The sequence below is a fragment of the Cebus imitator genome, unplaced genomic scaffold, assembly GCF_001604975.1.
Source record: "Cebus imitator isolate Cc_AM_T3 unplaced genomic scaffold, Cebus_imitator-1.0 Scaffold161, whole genome shotgun sequence".
Classification (NCBI taxonomy): Eukaryota; Metazoa; Chordata; class Mammalia; order Primates; family Cebidae; genus Cebus; species Cebus imitator.
Genome location: NW_016107476.1, coordinates 627,194 through 647,194, shown reverse-complemented (window position 1 = coordinate 647,194; position 20,001 = coordinate 627,194). Strand labels below are relative to the sequence as shown.

At 37.2% G+C, this 20,001-nt stretch overlaps 1 protein-coding gene and 1 non-coding gene across 2 annotated transcripts in view; both read left to right on the top strand.

Annotated features, from left to right (window-relative positions):
* Positions 1-1,099: 1,099 nt before the first annotated feature.
* On the top strand, positions 1,100-1,205 carry LOC119473481. The gene has a single exon (XR_005202696.1). It is a non-coding gene; the product is annotated as a U6 spliceosomal RNA (small nuclear RNA).
* A 7,359-nt stretch (positions 1,206-8,564) lies between these two features.
* LOC108314772 (pancreatic lipase) overlaps positions 8,565-20,001 on the top strand; it is a 20,435-nt gene continuing 8,998 nt past the window's right edge. Inside the window, exons 1-9 of the mRNA XM_017543802.2 lie at positions 8,565-8,589; positions 8,724-8,769; positions 10,042-10,196; positions 10,862-10,984; positions 12,987-13,121; positions 15,588-15,699; positions 17,032-17,151; positions 17,242-17,361; positions 17,847-17,965. Of these exons, the coding sequence (XP_017399291.1) occupies positions 8,724-8,769; positions 10,042-10,196; positions 10,862-10,984; positions 12,987-13,121; positions 15,588-15,699; positions 17,032-17,151; positions 17,242-17,361; positions 17,847-17,965 (930 nt within the window). The 5' untranslated portion in view covers positions 8,565-8,589. The remainder of the gene's footprint in view (positions 8,590-8,723; positions 8,770-10,041; positions 10,197-10,861; positions 10,985-12,986; positions 13,122-15,587; positions 15,700-17,031; positions 17,152-17,241; positions 17,362-17,846; positions 17,966-20,001) is intronic.

Sequence of the window (20,001 nt, the reverse complement as noted above, 5' to 3'; positions counted from 1 at the left end):
TATGTAAGCATTCAATTTTCTCCACAATCTCACCAATATCTGTGTTCTTTTTGACTTTTTGATAATAGCTATTAAGGCTGGTGTGAGATGGTACCTCATTGTGGTTTTGATTTGCATTTCTCTAATGATTATTTTGAGCATTTTTCTTATGCTTGTTAATCATATGTATGTCTTCTTTTGAAAAGTGTCAGTTCATATTCTTTGCCCACTTTTTATGGAATTTTTTTGTTCTTTGCTTGTAAATTTGTTTAAACTCCTTACAGGTTCTGGACATTAGACCTTTGTGGGATGCTTAGTTTGCAAATATTTTCTTCCATTTTGTAGGGTGTCGTTTATTCTGTTGATAGTTTCTTTTGCAGTGCAGAAGCTCTTTAGCTTAAATAGGACCCATTTGTGAATTTTTGTTTCCATTGCAATTTCTTTTGGCATTTTCATCATGAAGTCTTTGCCCTGTTCTCTCTCCAGAATAATATTTCCTAGGTTGTCTTCTAGGGTTTTTATAGTTTCAGGTTTTGCAGTTAAGTCTTCAATCCATCTTGGGTTAATTTTTGTATACAATGTAAGGAAGGGGTCCAGTTTCAATCTTCTGCATATGGCTAGCCAGTTATCGCAGCACCATTTATTGAATAGGGAGTCCTTCCCCCACTGCCTGTTTTTGTCAATTTTGTCTAAGATCAGATAGCTGTAGGTGTGTAGCATTATATCTGGGCTCTCTTTTCCAAATTAGTTGCCAATTTGATACTCCCACTAGCACTTTATGAAATTTCCAATTGTTCCACACCTTTGGAATCGTCAGATATTTACTATTTTACTGAGCTGTAAGGATATTTCCTTCTGATTCTATTGTGCATTTCTCTGATGACTAAAGATGTTGAGAATGTTTTTGCATGCTTGTTAGCCACCTGTGCATCTTTTCTGTGAGGTTATTAAATATTTTTCTATTTTTTTAGGTTGTTTGTTTTACTATCAAGTTTGTAAGAATTCTTTTTTATATTCTCAATACAAATTCTTTGTTAGGAGTGTATTGTAGATGCTTTTTCCCAGTCTGTGTCTTGCCTTTTCATTTCCTTACAATGTTTTCTTGAAGAGTAGAATTTTAGTGCTTGCTTTGACAGCACGTATACTAATATTGGAATGATACCGGGAAGATTAGCATTACCCTGCACAGGGATGAAGAGTAGGGTTTTAAATTTTCATAAACTTCAGCTTATCTGTTTCTTATAGAGTGATTTTTATCTGCTGTCTAAGAAATCTTTGCTTATTGTAAGGTAGCAAACATTTTTCTCCTCTATTTTCTACTAGAAGATTTTAGTTTTAGCTTTTACGTTTAGGTCTGTGACTTTCAGCACATTAAACACAGTAGTCCCTTCTTATCCATGTTTCTCTTTTTGCAGTTTCAGTTTTACGTGGTCAACCACAGTCCAAAAATATTAATTGGAAAATTCCAGAAATAAACAATTCATGTCTTTTAAATTGCATGCTGTTCTGAGTAGCATGATCAAATTTCACACTGCTCTACTCTCTCCTGCCTGAGACATGAGTCATCCCTTTGTCCAGCACTGCCAGGCTGGACATGGTACCTAGGTGTTAGTTACTTAGTAGTCAGTTGTCTTGATTATCAGATCAGCTGTTGTGGTATCCAGTGCTATTGTTCAGGTAAGCCTTATTTTACTTAATAATGGCCCTCATTCACAAGAATAGTGAAACCTATGTCAGTCAACTCATTTGATCTCCTCACATAGGCATTATATCATCTCATATCATCACAAGAAGGGTGAGTAGAGTATATTAAGGTATTGAGACAGAGAGAGGGAGGGAAAGAGAGTGAGATATATTTTATGACCATACATTGTTCTATTTTATTATTAGTTATTAATCTCTTACCATGCCTAATTTATAAATTAAACTTTATTATAGGTATGTATGCATAGAAAAATATAGTATATATAGGTTTATTTTTCACAGTTCTAGACATTCACTGGGTGTCTTAGAATGCATTCCCCATGAATAAAGAGGAACTACTGTAAGCCATTCCATTGTCTCTTTTGCTTGCTGTCTCAATTGAAGAGTCTGCAGTCATTCTTTCCTTGTTTTTCCTGTACCTTTCCCCCCCTCTGTCTGCCTGTACTTTTTTGTCTGTTTATTTTTTGCTCTATTATTGGATTTCACAATCTTACCATTTTTTGCCTTTATTTGGTTTTCATTGGATTTATCCTACTTGATACTGTTCAACTTCTTGGGTACATAGGTTCATTTTTACAAATTCGTATTGGACATTTTTAGCCATTATTTCTCCAATTTTATTTAACACTTGGCCCAGGACTGCAATTATGTGTGTTTGAAACTGCTTCCTATTACCCAAAGATCACCAAGACTCTGTAATTTTTCAGCCCTTTCTTCCCTCTCTGAATTTCAGTGTGAATGGTTTTTCTATTGCCATGTCTCCGTTTTCTGATCTTCTCTTCTGTATTTCTTAATATTCTAATCCATTCCTAATAGTTTCTATTTGTCTTCTCATTATGTCTATGTTTTCCTTTAGCTCTTAAATTTATTTATAATAGCTGTTTTAAAGTACTCATCTGCTAATATCATAATCCCTATCAATTCTAGATCTACTTCTATTGACTAGTGAATCATACTTTTCTGCTGCTTTGTATGCCTAATCATTTGATATTGGATGTTGGATGCCAATAATTTTACATTTTGCAGATCAGTTTGATGCTTGAAGATTTGTTTTTATGCTTTCTTAAGGCAGATTGAGATTAAACTTTAGGTTTATTTTAGTTTGGGGTGTCTACTAAGTGCTCTGATTATTCAATAAAATCTGTTTGACTGAATGTCTCCCATCATGTGTGAGCTCCAGGAGTTGTTTGTATTACAAATTCCCTCAGCAACTTGTTCTTTCTCATGTGGTTGTTATCTGACCAGACTCATGGAATCTTATTCTTTGTATGCCTGTTAGTATCATTCAATGACTCAGGTGGACTCCTGTGCCAATTTCTGGAGCTTTTCATATTTGTGGCTTCTGCTCTCCAGTACTCTGCTCTGCCCAATCCACATACTTTGGCCTCACTGAACTCTGATCTTCATCTCCTCATCCTGATGAGTCTACCTTTCTCTTCTGAGATTCTCCCTCTCTGTGCCAGGGTTCTGGAAATGCCTCCAGACATATAGCTGGAGTAATTGGTGAGCTCATCTCATTTGTTTTCCTTTTTCACTTATTATAGTGAAAAATTTCACTTATTATTGCTTCATATATATTTCCTTTTTCACTTATTATAGTGAAAAATTTCACTTATTATTGCTTCGTATATATTTTCCATACTTTTAATTATTTATGGTAAAACAACAAGTCTGAAACCAGTTGCTTCATCATGGCTAGAAGTGTAAATCCCTCAGCTTATAATTTTTGAAATAGACTTTGCTTCTTGCCTCAGAAGGGTAGTTGTGAAATGTATAGGTATAACAACCTCTGGCTTAGCCTGCCCCCTTTTTGAGGCTGCTTGTATCATTCACAGTTGTTTGGGGCCCCAAATAGCTTAGGTATGGAACAAATACATATATTTGGTACAAATTATTATTAGTCTTATTTTTTCTTTCTTTTTTACTTTTCTTTTTTGTGCCTTCCCTCTCTTTTTTTCACTTTCATCACACCTCTCAATATTCATGCTGTGAACTTTGGGTCTGTTGAATTTTGCATTTCCCCCTATTTACTCTCTCTTTTTGATCATTGGCATCTGGAAAATCTTGTTATTCCATTCATTAGAACTTTTAGTTGTCTCCCATTCCAAATCCATTGAGAGTTCATATTTTGAAAGAAGCTCAGAAGGGGTAAAAGATGGTCTAAGTGGGTATACAACAGGGTCGACTGGAATATAAACCACAGAGAAGCTAACCAGGTCTGTAAAGCTGTATTTGTGATGTAAAGAGAGTAAACTTAATGTAAATTGGGCAACACATTACAGAAGCCACTAGCCACATATGACCATTGATCATTTGAAATGCGGCCAGTGCCACATGTTAATATTGGTATGATAATATTTTGTATGTATTGAATTATAAAAATTGTTAACATTATTTTCACTAATTTCTTTTTACAATTTAAATGTGGCTTAACATTATATTCCTGTTGGGCAGTGATAATCTAGAAAGCACAGGAGAGGGGAAGAAAGAGAAATAAAATTTTAAGAGACGATGCAATGACCAGTCTGCATTTCAGAACTGACTTTCTGACAGTGTAGAGACAAGAGAAACAGTCTGAGGGCAAGGAAGGCAGTTAGACTACTGTGACAGCTCAGGAAAGACATGGTTTGTCATATTCAGTATCACAAAAGTTGTATTTCTGTTTGATAAAATTGCCATTTACTACATTAGTATTGGGAAGCAGAATACAAATAAAACAAAAAATAGGCTATACAAAGAGCATTTGCATGAATTTTCTTTGGAAAACAAATACCCAGTATTACACACCTGTATATACATACTAATAACTCCTGGCATTCATCCCTGACTGTATTTTCATCCAAGGCTAGACTGACACAGCTTGGGAGAACATGGCCTTCCATGGACTGACACCAAGTCATTTGAGAATGATGGGAAGAAATTGCCTCTCCTGGCAGCTCTGCTACTTACCAACTGTGTGTTCCTGGGCAGGTTGATTAAGCTCTGTTTCACTGACTTATAAGGAAAACAGCTCATCCTTTAGGTTTGGTGGGAGATTAAAGGCAAAAACTTAAAAAGTATGGAAACTTAAATAATTAATGCTAGAAAATTTTAGGTATGCTTATTATTATAGGCCACAAAGAAAACCATCCTTATGCATAACAGAAGAGGGTTGACTATACATTCACTCCTTGGGCCTGGGTGGTGAATGTGTGACCCACTCACATTTGGCAGGATGGTTGTTCTACAAGGTGTGAAGCAATAAACCACCGCAGAACTTCCCAGTATTTTTCTTCTCAGGGAAGTTTGGGATGCTCCAGACAGCATGTCCTCCTTACCTTTAATTACCTTGGAAAAAGGCTGAGCTAGATAAAGGGAAGCAGCCCAGGCTGTCTGAAGGTTAAGTAAATGAGACCTCCTTTGGCTAACATGCTGGTTATCTGGCCACACAGGTGTTCTGAGGCCTTTCTTTCCCTCACTGGGAGTTTAGTATCACAAGGTTGCCAGAATCAGAGCCGAAACTTAAACCAATATTTAACTCCACTGCAACTTGATTAGAAGCATCCAAGTGTGGCATTTTTATTTTCAAATGTGCAAGGTTTCTGGGGGAAAGTTGAATCAATGTTACATAAAGCAATGCTAAATCTAGGACACATGGAATTATTTCTCAGTGAGATCCCATCTTGGCTTTGAATGCCATGAGGTGGTAGGGTGAGGACTCTCAATGCTTAATTGCCATTTGAACAATTTCTTGTCAAGCCTACAATCCTGAGATGTGAGGAATGATAGAGGCTGGTAGAAAGCCGGGTTTTTATGGGAACTCCAATCTGGCTCTAGTGTTCGAGGGTCTCCTGTGTATCCAGAACATTGAGCTGCTCCAAGCTCACATCAATTATGTCTAGGAATTCAAGCAACACTGGGTGAATTTTCTCTAAACTCTGAGTATCATACGAGCTCAAATTATCTGCAGAACAATGGTCACTACTAGGGACTGAGCTGAAAAATGCCCATTAGAATTTAAAATTTACCAAAACGAAGTGAGTACTTGAGCAGTTATTTTCTGTAATATAAAGAGTGGCAAGAAAGGGATTTAAAAAAAAAATCAAGTGTTAGAAAAAAAAAATCTGTCCAAGTATTAGTGTTATCCACATGAGTACCATCCAAATCTCATGTTGAAATTTTTAGCCCAGCATTTAATATTTGACACATGGACTATTCATGAAAGTAGGAGAAACACTATATAATAAATAATCTATTAGTTAAGGTAATGCTAATTGCTATAACCCTTAGGCTTAAAATAATAGTTCATTTATTGCTCATGTACAATTTAAAATGGATAGTTGTGATTGTCAGGTAGTGTTCCTCTAAGCAGGGAGCCCAGGTTCCTTCCATCTTGTACTTCTACTACCTTCAACACATGGCCTTTAAGGATTTGTGCTTGTCTGCATCAAGCCACAGAAGGCATGGCACATGGAGGACCACGTGTGGGGTTTTTAGAAGCAGGACTGGACAAAGGTGCACATCCACGCACTCAAATCTCATTAGCCAGAAAATTGGTTACATGGCCCCATCTCCTTGCAAGGAAGGATAGAGAATAGAGTCTAGTTCTATTCCCTGTAGAAAGGTGCTAGCAACTCTGCCACACATACTATATAAATAGACGCTTCTAGATAGTACATTGTGGTCTGAATGAAACAGTGTGGTTTATGAAATTTCACAACCCAGCTTCAAAGTTCAGCAGGATTATGTAGAGAGGAAGTCATTCATCCAGAGCAGATGTAATAGATGGCTGATTATGCATCATTCTTTTCTTAGTTTTTATAAATTTGAGAAGTTGAATCCTCCTAAGCTATTATAAAATTTGAACTTATTTTAATTTACAAAATAGCACCACAGATTTTACTGTCTATTTCAGAATTTGGTGACTATTGATACTAATTCTTTAGACTACATTAAACAAAGGTCACCCTAACTATGGATTAAATTTTGTACCATGTAAAATGCTAACTTAGAAACTTTCTGTGAATTTCTTAGTAACTCACACAAAATGTAAATGACTTCATGGTAAAACCAGAGTAAACAATGGCTCTCACAGGATATGACTCTGAGATCAATATTGCACTACCATGGCTAAATACTAGAGAGATGCATGATTTCTGTTCTTAGAAGCTTCTGGATATTTTTTTACATGTTTTGAATAAAAGAAGTTTCAATAGCTTTTTACTTATGAGGTTGTGGAGACAATTATTATTGCAGCAATTATGCAAAATAAATTGCTTTGCTCTTCATATTCATTCTCTCATTTGTTCAATCATTCATCAGAGATGTGTTGAAGACCTGCTGTGCATCAAGCACTGGGCTAGATGCTAGGATGTGACAACAAGGCCCTGAGCATTCCAGCCTTCTCTGAGTTTATAATCTACAAACGATCAGTCTCAAGTGAGGGAAGTTCTAAAGTGAAGCTTTCGTCTGGGTGTGGTGGCTCACGCCTGTAATCCCAGCACTTTGGGAGGCCAAGGTGGGTAGATCATAAGGTCAGGAGTTCAAGACCAGCCTGACCAACATGGTGAATCCCCATCTCTACTAAAAATACAAAAGTTAGCCGGGTGTGATGGCATGCACCTGTAATCTCAGCCACTCAGGAGGCTGAGGCAGGAGAATCATTTGAACCAGGAGGCAGAGGTTGCAGTGAGTCAAGGATATCACAGGATATCCTTGGAGCCACTGCCCTCCAGCCTGGCTGACAGAGCAAGATTCCATCTCAAAAGAGAGAGAGAGAGAGAGAGAGAGAGAGAGAGAGAGAGAGAATCTTTCTTAGAAGGAACAAGGGAGCCAACTTAACCATGGCTGGAGAAGACTGCCTGAGGAGGGGATGAAAGGCTGATATTTGAAAAGTTGGGTGGGAACTGGCCATGGTTCCCATCCATGGATCCTTCCTTGTGCCTTCTGTTTTTATTTTAACAATTCCCTTGCCAAACTTCCTTGAACTTCCCTTGTACACAATAATTTTGTTGCTTTTCTCTGTACCTATAAACTTTTCCAGGGGATTGAATTATTTTTGACCACTTTTGACCTACAAATCTGACAGTTTCAATAACTCAACCTATAGCTGTGACACTTTCAGGCTAAAAGGTTCTGGTCTCTTAAAATTATGGTATCACATTGTACTCTTTTTAACATTTATTGTCAGCAATCCATCATTAACTAAAAACATCTCCATTATTTTCAGTCAAACAATTCTCTTTCAGATTATTTTTTCTAAACCATTTTCGTCCAAGTTGAATCATACAGTTTTTTCTCTTATTCATCATTTTATCTGATAGTGGGGTCACTGATTCTGCCTTTATGCTCTTGGCTATACCCCCAATTTCTTTTCGTAGCTTGTTTATTCTTTACTCCATAATATTGTTGAGAAATAAATCAGTTATATGGACTATCAAAATAACAAATCAAATGCTTTTCCAGAAGGTATGAGTTCTCTTGAAGGATTGCTTCTATTTCACTGTTTTTGAGGGTAAGCCAAGGTTATACAAAAATGGCATGAGCTGGTAGGCTGTTAGTATTTGTTTCTAAGACTGCTGTTACTAAATTTGTGAAAACAATTTAGTTTCACACATGCCCGCAGATATGCACAGAGAATTGTAAACTTAAAAAGGGATAGAAACACTAGAACTTTTACTATAATGAAATTAAAGTGATTTTGAGTATTACGTAACCACATATCTACCCCCTTTCTCATCTTCCCACAACTACTATGGAAAATTTACCTACTCTGTCAACTTGGTTTATCTATGATTAAAATTGGAAATATATCCTTGGCCCTTTCTTCGCATGCAGTTTTTCCATGGTTTCAAAAAGATAAGGTTTGCCTATAAAAGGACCTTTGTTGCTATCTGGTTATGTGTGGAACCTGACGGAACTGCCACGGTGAGTCGAGAACATGTTTTCCAGGCCTAATTTATAAGAATTTATCCGTTTTCCCCTAGAGGTCTAAATGAACTGGAACTTGCTGATCTTTTAAAAGCTTAGCCAGACTCAATCATGTTTTTAATTTTGTGTAGATGCTGCTACTCTGGACCCTTTCACTGCTGCTGGGAGCAGTAGCAGGTAAGAAAAAATATGAATGTGGAGCTGGGAAAGATTCACTGTTCAACATGGTCAGGAGGGCTATGGCAGCTGGATTCAGACCACAATAATAACAGGAAGCTTTCCTTCAAGGAGTAAAGCACAGGAGATGCATAAGAACACAAGTATGTGGAGTAGGGCTGTCAATTAACATCGAAGATGCCCAGTTAAATTTGAATTTCAGATAAACAACAAATATTTCCCATAAACAATAAATATGTGGCATATTCATACTAAAACATTATCATTTATCTGAATTTCAAATTTTCTTGTATTTTGATTTGCTAAATCTAGCAACCCTGACATTAACCCTAGTTAGGAGTTTGAACCTTGGCTCCATTTAATAAATATTATAAATATGGAGCTGTATTTAATATATATAAAGTATATAAGCATTTCCAATATTATATATTTATATAATATTTCATTATATAGATGTGTGTATCTATATATTAAAGATATATAAAGATACACATATGCACCACCTACAACTGTGTTACCCTGAGCAAAATTCTTAACTTTTCTGTGCTTCAGAATCTTTGTCTACAAAATGGGGAGAGTAGGATTTCCCCTCTCCTAGGATTATTGTAAGAATTAGGTCAGATTAGTAAATCATCCAGCCCAGCACCTGGCACATGGTAAGGTTTTGAGAACGCCCCCAACAACAGCTGCTACTCTTATTCCTACCATCAATCTGGATTTATTCTCCTTAGAAAAGAAAACCCTTCTTTGGGTTGAGCGACATTCAGGCCTAGCATTGTGTTAAACCGTGGATTTTTGGTTTGGTTGTTTGTGAACAGCTTCATCACAGGAATGAAGATGACCTGCAGTACAGCAAGGATAGGGATATATAGTTTTGGCCTTTCCATAAAATTTAAGCTCTCCTTTTAAAGCCCATAGCTAAATGGTGGCTATAAGAAGTTAAGGCTTAGGAAAACAGGGCTGTCCCTTTCTGGAGCATCTATGGCCCAAGGAAGATATCTGAGTTTAGAGGCTAAAAGGAGTCCCAGGTTGGGACTGGGCAGAGACACAAGGGGAGTGAAGTGATCCTATGTGGTAGAATTGAGGAACAGCAGCCGGTCTGCAACAGGTGTGTTGTTTTTCGAAGCTGTTTTGTGAGTGTGTGGCTTAGGAGGGTGCTGAGAGTAGTAGAGGAAGAAAGTCTACCACACAGTGTAATTTAACTTCTGTACTGGAAGAGAGATCGTTAAAAAGAGCATGCTTGTAAATTAATATCCTTCTGGGGGACTGCAGGAAAAGAAGTTTGCTACCCAAGACTTGGCTGCTTCAGTGATGATTCCCCATGGGCAGGAATTGCGGAAAGACCCCTTCATATATTGCCCTGGGCTCCAAAAGATGTCAATACCCGCTTCCTCCTATATACTAATGAGAACCCAAAGGACTTTCAAGTAAGACCTACCACTGTGTTTTGAACCAAGTTCCACCTGTTTTATGTAATAAGGATACTGAATTTCAAGTTCTTAAGAGAAAAAAAATGAAGCTGTGAAATTTGCATCTTTTTAGATATTCAGGGCACTGAGCTTGGGTATTACGTAATGTAAATTGTTTATAAAAGTTCATTAACTTCATATTATTTTTTCTTCCTCTATAATATTTAATAAATATTATAAATATGAGACTATATTTAGATATGTAAAGTATATAAACATTCCCAATATTATATATTTATATAATGTCCCATTATATATTATCTATAGGTATCTCTATATTAGATAAATAAATAATATATCTATCTATATTAGATAGATACATAAAGATACACACACGCATGCACACACACATGAAGCCTTCCATTGTGTGAATAAAAGATCATTATAATCATTACAAGGTTATAACAGCATATTATCCCAAGTTGAACAACTGCAAACATGTTGTGATGACTGGGAAATGGCAACATGGTGATGATAGTGAATAGTGTGGTTGTGAGGGCAGAATCATTACTCACAAGGATCCTGAATCCTAGCACTCTTCTACTTACTGTCTCCCTCCACGTGCAAATGGTTCTATTGGCTACTGTAAGAAACCAACATGAAACAATTTTCTGTCTAAACAGGAACTTGTTGCAGATCCATCAACCATCAGTGACTCCAATTTCAAAACAAATAGAAAAACTCGCTTTATTATTCATGGATTCATAGACAAGGGAGAAGAAAGCTGGCTGGCCAATATGTGCACGGTGAGATATGGTCATCTCTCAAGGAAAGGTTGTTTCCAAAGTGACAGTTAACAACTGGTAAGGCACTGGTCCCAACCAATGAAGACAAGTGCTGGTGTCCACAGCCTCAGAGGATCTTCAGACCCCTGCTGGGCCTGGAGGTCCTAGGGGAGGTCGAGGAGGTGGTGGTGGGAAGAGGGGGCTTAGAATGGTCAGAGCAGTGAGGCTGGCAAGCATTTGGTGGATATAGGCAGTGGTTATTTAATAACTGACACAGAGGTGTTTCAAAATTTTAGCATCAGATACTGTCTTACTGATGCACACCAGCTGGTCACAGGCCCTGTTTTTTCAATAGTTTTTAATTTGAAACACTAAGAGGTCTCATTTTGCCTGAACAAATTATTTTCCTTTGATTTTTACTTGCTACTTTTTGATCTCCTCTGGTAGCAATAACTTGGAAAACTGTGTAGGTTCTTTATTTTGGCCTCTGTTGTTTCAACAGCAGTGAGCCTGTTTTCTTTAATTTGCCTTTGGCTATGTGTTCTGCCATAAAGAAGAATGAAAAGACAGAAAATCAAATAGGATAAATTTTCCTTGTAACTACTAGTGCTTGAGGAACATTATTGTCCATTTCATTTATTCAAATATTCATGTATTCATCGAATTTCTTTGACCTACTGTGGCACAGAGGGAGTAGACCTTTATTCAGAGGTGTCAAGAAGAAAGACACGAAGGTCCTCCCAAGCCCAGAATTTCACATCTGCCTGTGGCTCAAAACAAGTCAACTCCAGAACATATACATTGATCATGAAGATAGATGAGCACCCTAGAGTCCATATACTCTGCAAGTTTAAACACAAGCAGTAAACCCACAACTGGCCTTCCAAAATAATTTAAAGCTGATGATTATCGGAGGGAGGGTAGTAATAGATTTTTATTCAGCAGCGAAGGAAAAAATGTGATTCTCAGTTCAAAAGTAATATAGCTTCCTTTGATATGGCTATACCATTTATTTCTAAGATCCCAAAGGCAATTGTGGGTTTTCTGTTTGTTTTTTGTTTGTTTGTTTGTTTTTGTTTTGTTTTGTTTTGTTTGCATTGATTTGGCTTTGACAGCACTATTGCTTTGAGATGCAGAAACAAGTGATTTAAAATAGAAGGATAAAGATCCTACATTCCAGTCCCAACTTTCTCCTTAGCTAACTATGATTAGCAAATCTTTTCCCTGCTTTGGATTTTTCCTTTTGAAAATGGAAAAGTTAGAGATGATTTCTAAGATTGTTCCATTATTCTCAAATTCTTTTTGGAAAAATAAAAAAAAGAGGGTATATATAAACACACTCAGACAACAGAATTCCTTCCAGAACTAACCTCCATGAAACCATAATTAGCTGCCATCAAACAAGGTTTTCAGTAGACATCTGGTAGGCAATGTTTTATTGTGAAATATTAATAACTCTTTAGTGATGTACAATAAAACATATTCAACCAAAAAATTTGATTAGTCTTTCCATTGTGGAAAAACTTATTTACCTTCAATGTATTTATATAAGGGGTCCTAAAATTGCCTTTCTTCATTCATTAACTATTTATTGAGCATGTACTGTGTACCATAATTTGTTCTGGACATTCAGGCTATACCAGCGGACAAGGCAAACATGTCCTTGGGTGCATTCAGGTAAGGGACGATGTAGTCTTAACGGCATTTAAGATGACCTAATGAGCAACTCATTGTGCCACATTTTTATACATTTTTTTCTTGAATTAAATGTCTCTGTATCTGCTACAGTAGAAATCCTAACAATCTAGTTCCCACTCTGGTAAAACTCCAGTCTGGAGATGACATTAAACTTTAGCAGAGATTATATATCTATAACAGATTATAAGTGTTATAGGGGTTGCATTGGGGTTAAAATGATAACGTGTCAGTCAAGGAGGGAATTTATCCTAGTCCTCCAATATGTTCATTAGTAATTAATAAAGATCCTGAATTATTTATCTGTTTATTATGCCCCTTCCACCAGAAACTGTTCCAGGTGGAAAGTGTGAACTGTATCTGTGTGGACTGGAAAAGTGGCTCCCGAACTGGATACACACAAGCTTCGCAGAACATCCGGATTGTGGGAGCAGAAGTGGCATATTTTGTTGAAATTCTTCAGGTAATTACCCCTGGATTATATGAAAGCCTATACACATGGTTTTCCAGATTGTCTTTCCAAAAAAAGAAAAAAGCCTGAAGATTTAATCATAGATAAAGACATTTCTCTACTCAGATATGATGTTTTCCTTGGTTACAAAGAAAAATATTTAAAAATCTAGCTTTGGGTTTCATCAATAAACCGTAATGTCAATAACCTAGCTTTTTAAAATTGAACTTATTCAAACAATTGGTAGTTGTTTATAATAAATTCCACTAGTATTTGTTTTAATTTTACTAGTTGTTACCAATGTCAACCTTAAGATTAATCTACTTTTGTTTGATTTCTTAAGAGAAGCACACTGATAACAAGCTAACCTCATTTAGTAACAGAAACCACAGAAAATGTTTACTTTAATATGGTTAAATAATTGTTTTCATTTTTACTTTCTAATCCAAATACTTGCCTCGTCATCTCTGGATAACAACTCTTCGTGTTCATTAAGGGTTCTCCATAGTAAAACAACAATATGCAGCCCTATTTCAACCATATTAAACCCATTTCCATTTTTCATTGTAACTATTTTAAAAAAGCATGGAAGTCATGTGCTTTGGAAAGGCAGTGTATCTTCTTGACACTGAAGTTTTGAAGGTTCTCCCTCTGATCCTCTCATGAATTCGACAATACAGTCATGTACCACATAAGGATGTGTAGGTCAATGATGGACTTCAGATATGATGGAGGTCCCATAAGATGACAATGGAGCTGAAAAATTCCAATTGCCTATAGCTATCATGATCCCATAGCACAACACATTACTCATGGATTTGTGGTCATGCTGGTATTAATAAACCTACTGCACTGCCAGTTATATAAAAGTCTACCACATATAATTATGTACAGTATAAAATATATGATAATCATAATAAATGATTGCATTAAGGTTTACACATTTACTATACTCTCTATCATTATTTTAAAGTATACTCCTTCTACTTATTAAAAAAAGGAAAAGCAGACCAGGCGTGGTGGTTCACACCTGTAATCCCAGCACTTTGAAAGGCCAAGGCAGGTGAATCATGAGGTCAGGAGTTCAAGACCAGCCTGGCCAACATGGTGAAACCCCATCTCTACTAAAAATACTAAAAGTCAGCTGGGTGTGGTGGCGCATGCCTGTATTCCCAGCTACTTGGGAGGCTGAGACAGGAGAATCACTTGAACCTGGGAGGCAGAAGTTGCAGTGAGCCGAGATCGTACCATTGCGCTCCAGCCTCGGCAGCAGAGCGAGACTCTGTCTCAAAAAAAAAAAAAAAAAAAAAAGTCAAACAGCCTTAGGCAGATCCTTCAGGAAGTATTCCAGAAGAAGACCTGTTATCATAGGAGATGACAGCTTCATGCATGTTATTGGTCCTGAAGACCTTCCAGGGAACAAGAGGTGGAGATGGAAGACAGTGACATTGATGATCCCAACCCTGTATAGGCCTTGGGCTAATGCAAGTGTTTGTGTCTTAGTTTTTAAAAAAAAATTTGAAAAGTTAAAAAAATTAACAATATAAAAATGCTTATAGAATCAAGACATACAGAAATAAAATATTTTGGTACAGGGATACAATGTGTTTGTGTTTTCAGCTAAGGGTTATTACAGAAAGTTAAGAGGTTAAAAAAATAAAAACTTGCATAAAGAAAGAAAAATATTTTTAAATGAACTTAGTGTAGTGCAAATGTAGTGTTTATAAAGCCTTCAGCAGCATGCAGTAACATCCTAGGCTTCACATTCACTCACCACTTGGTGTCTCACCAAGAGCAACTTCCAGTCCTGCAAGCTCCATTCATGGTAAGCATCCTCTACAGGTGTACCGCTTTAAAATCTCTTTTTTCCTTTTTGAGATGGAATCTTGCTTTGTCACCCACACTGGAGTGCAATGGCGTAATCTTTGCTCACTGCGACCTCTGCCTCCCGGGTTCAAGTGATTCTCCCACCTCAGCCTTCCAAGTAGCCGGGATTATAGGCACCCATCACCATGCCCAGCTAATTTTTTTTAATTTTTGTGGAGATGGGGTTTCACCATATTGGCCAGGCTGGTCTTGAACTCCTGATCTCAGGTGATCAGCCCACCTCAGCCTCCCAAAGTGCTGAGATTGCAGGCGTGAGCTAAGCCACTACAGCCAGCCTAAAATCTTTTATACTGTATGTTTTTTAGGTTTAGATATATTTGGATACACAACTAGTTACATTGTGTTCCAATTGCCTACAGTACACAGTACAGTCACATGCTGTACAGATTTCTAGCCAAGGAGCAACAAACAGGCTGTGCCACATAGCCTATTTATGTAGTAGGCTGTGTCATCTAGGTTTATGTAAATACACTCTATGATGTTCCCACAACAATGAAATTGCTTGATGATGCATTTCTCATAACATATCCCTGTTGTTAAGCAACTCACGGCTGTACTGGAAAACATTCTGAAAAGTTTTCTTTCTGATAGTCGGCGTTCGGTTACTCACCTTCCGATGTGCACATCATTGGCCACAGCCTGGGTTCCCATGCTGCTGGGGAGGCTGGAAGGAGAACTAATGGGACCATTGGACGCATCACAGGTTGGTCAAAACAGTGAAAGATGTCGGGGGGGTTGAGGCAAGAGGATCTCTTGAGACCAGCAGTTTGAGGTAAGTCTGGGCAACATAGTGAGACTCCCATCTCCTTAAAAAAGAAAGAAAGAAAGCTACAAAAGTAGACTAAATGCAGCCTCTGTGTGATCTAAAAGGAAACGCAAGATGGAAATTTGGTGCAGTTCTACTGTTGACCTTTTCACATTATCTGAATTGGGCCCCATGATCAAAAATCTCTATGTTCTGATGCTTTGTAAAGTCTTCATTGATACCAGTCTTTGGTCTACAGCACTCTGTTTAACATATTTATATTGCATGTGACTAAAATGTGAATGAATGACATCCAGAGATTTTATTCGTGTCTATTTCCTCATTCACAAAGGACAAGTTTCATGAATAGAATAAATATCATAAATAATAGAATAAATGTAATTAAACCCAAAGAGCTGAAATTTGTATAACTAATTATATTCTGCTTCAATAGCAATTGCTAATGAGCTTAAACCTCAAACATAACCCCAGAGTTGTCAGGGAAAAGGTGACCAGGGTGCCCTGGACTGCCAGTTCTGTGTGCTGCTAATGAGATAACAAATAGTATTTTACAAACCTGAGGCTGGCTGGATTTGACCAGTGAGCTCACATATTGGATACCCAGGTTCTAAAACCTCTGTAAACTTATAAGAAAGATACTACCATTCTGGATCTGAGAGGTGATGATTTCAAGGAAGGACCACTTTCCTCTTCCATCTGCGTTCCACCTTTTTGTCTCTGACTTGGTGATTCTCTTTTCAGCCCTTGAGATAAGTCAGCTGTATTTGAATTTGGGATAATCTGGAATGCCTATCCATTAATTTGCTGTAGGGGAGCTCTGCACAGGATTTTCTTTTCCACAGTCTGAAAAATTTCTTTCCCACGGCCTGCTTGGTCGGGTGCTGTGCAATGCAAGCCTCTGGTCTCAGTGATGGTGAAAGCCAAGGTCCTTGCCCTTATGGGAGTTCACAGTCTAATGGAGACTCTTTTACCCTGAGTGGTTTTTAGTCCGGTGTGTCCCAGAGTCTGCTCTTTTCTTGTAACTGCTGCTAGTGACCAAGACTCTCCCAGTGACTATGCATCCATAAAGAGAGGCAAATTCTTTGGTTTGGGGAAAATTCACCGTAAAGCAAATAGCAAACTAGAAGCAGATTTCCTTTCAGCAAATGATCAGGTAAGAAAGGACTCATTCATCTCTTCCATGCATAAATCATGTTTTACTCCCAATACTTGTACTCAGGACTGTATTCAGGACTTGTTGTAATTCATGACACATCCTCTTTACTTTAGGCTTGGACCCAGCAGAACCTTGCTTTGAGGGCACACCTGAGTTAGTCCGATTGGACCCCAGCGATGCCCAATTTGTGGATGTAATTCACACAGATAGTGCCCCCATAATCCCCAATATGGGTGAGTTCCTAAACCGGTCCCCCAAAAGGTTTTATAGTTTCTTAGTCTATACATTAGCATAAACCCTCATTTATTTTTATTATTCTTCAGGGTTTGGAATGAGCCAACTCGTGGGCCACCTAGATTTCTTTCCAAATGGAGGAATAGAAATGCCTGGATGTCAGAAGAATATTCTCTCTCAGATTGTGGACATAGACGGAATCTGGGAAGGTAGAACTATTATGTGTACAAAGATCTTCTTGGGGGAAAGCTCGTGTTTTGTTTTGCTAAACTTGCTAAATCCTTAGAAATTGTACAGGTCTGACATTTTATATAACAAAAGACTTTTAATTGTGTCCATGAGATGTAGGCTTTCCTTGAGATAAGTGGGCATGGACTGGGAAAGCAAGTGTATTTTTGTCAACTTCCAGACACCTAATTCAGGGAATGAGCTTTTATTTATTTAAACCAATCTTTTTCTTCTACAGTACTTTAAACCTTTCATTTAATTATGGTATTACCTATTATAATCTTAAACAGTATTCAACTTCTAGTTACATCACAAATCATAAATATACTATATCAATGACTTTGTTCTGTGACCTGCATGAGCTCACACTAATTAGAGAAATCTAGTCAACTGCCATATTCTGAATATGATGTTAAACTGGAAAAATAAAATCTGTCCTTGATGGGTAATTATGTTTGATACAAAGGAACTCGAGACTTTGTGGCCTGCAATCACTTAAGAAGCTACAAATATTACAGTGATAGCATCGTCAACCCTGATGGCTTTGCTGGATTCCCCTGTGCGTCTTACAATGTCTTCTCTGCGGTAAGCAGACTCCACCTTCCACATAAAGAATTTTGTGAATGTCACTTCTCATGACTGGTGTGGTTTCCTATACGTGACATCATTCAATGAATGTTTATACTTTTGTACTTACACATGCCTTTAATTATATATATGTATTTAAATAGTCATAAATCAGAGTACTTTATAGAAATGAGCTTGTAAATGGAAATGTCCTATGTTTATTTTCATTTGTATTACTTTTGTATATATTGAGTAAATGTTCAAACTTTTTTTAGAAATAACCCCAAACAAACAAAAAGTAACTAGTCTATGGAAAGCTGAGGATGCTGATGAACATGGAAAATTTTTCTTAAATGCTAACCTGTTAAACTGTTAATATATAATTATAGATGTGGATATCTGTGCAATTTCATAATTGACAAGATTTTTTTCTGAATTTTCATCTTGTTTGATATTCTCTTGATATCTTGGCTGATTTATTTATTTATTTATTTATTTAATTTTACTTGAAGTTCCATGATACAGGTGCATAAGGTATAGGTCTGTTACACAAGTAATGTGTGTCATGGTGGTTTGCTCTTAGTTGAATTCTTCATATGTAGTCTCAAACATGACATCTCTATTGTCTGGATTTTTTTTTATAAAATTAACTTTTCTTTGCACCATAAATTTTTGCAATCAAAATTTGAAACCTATGGATTTAATAAGAAAATTTTCAGTGACAAATGTGCCAGGTGAAGTCAAAATTACCCAGGATATATTCCTTAGTGATTAAAAGAGAGGACGCAAATCCTGATTTCACCATTAAATAGCTGAATATCTTTGGGCAAAACACTTCTCTAAGGAATTTTATTCATCTATAAATGTAAATAATAATGGTAAACTCAACATATTGGTGAGAGGACTTAATAAAAATACATATGTTATTTGCTTAGCCCAGAGCAAAAAATATAATAGCATTCAGTAAATGTTAGCTTTATGGGAGAGGGAGTACGTATATTATTCACACTACAGCTTCCATATACAATAAGACAGAAGAGCCCTCCTGTTTCTTTAACTTTATTTTTATCTTCTTCCCCAATACCCAACAATAAGTAATAGAAAAAAAAATAAACAAGAAAGTACAAAAGCCTGAGGTTCCATCCAGTTAAAACTTAGTCTAATTCAATGGTATAAACAATTCTTTTAAATGATACTCAGCACTCGTATAAGAAAAAATCTCAGTCTTGCAGATTTCTTCACCTTTGCCCTGCCTTCTAAGCTTCTCTCCAAGTGAGTGCTGGGGCCAGGTGATTTGATGGTGGTGGTTGGTGAGTGTTCAGCAGAGGAAATGAATTGGGAATCCATGGGTGCAAAGTCTTTGGGCTCCTTTGGACTCTGGGTAATAGCCTTGTCTATTCTACTGAGGAGTACACTGCTGGATTTAGAGATGAAGTCTTGGGCTTGTCTATTCTTCTGGCTCTAGCAATACCCTCAGGGAACTTTGGCCATTTCTTCCTGGCTGCCTTGGTAACACCTGGATTTTGTTGCATGCCAACCCTGGGACTGTGGGGAGCCCATAATATGATGCATTGAGCTAGGAGTCCACCACTTGCCTTTACTATAGAGTAGCCTTGCTCCTCTTAGTAGGAATTGGGACACTTCTCCTGCCTACTTGGTTCCTCCCTCTACGTCTCTTTTTCCCATAAGTCCGTGGTCCAGAAATAAGGGGTATTTTCCTATAGTAATATATCTTCTCCAGATACCAGTCTCACAGTAAGCCTTAGGCCAGCCTGGGCATTTTCTCTTCACATCGAATTCTCATCCGAATCTTCCAGATGTTGATATGCTAAATATGAGCTAAAGGAATTGAAAAAAGCCTGACTTTTGAGCCTGTTGTTCAAATAAATCCTATTTTGTTTATCAGAAACTGATTATAACCTCTGTTTTACTTATGCAATCTTTCTAAAATAAATTCTAGCTGTAGGTAGGTGAATGTCTTAGGAGCAAATTAGACAAAAGGCAAAAAATAGAAGATGGACACACACACACACACACACACACACACACACACA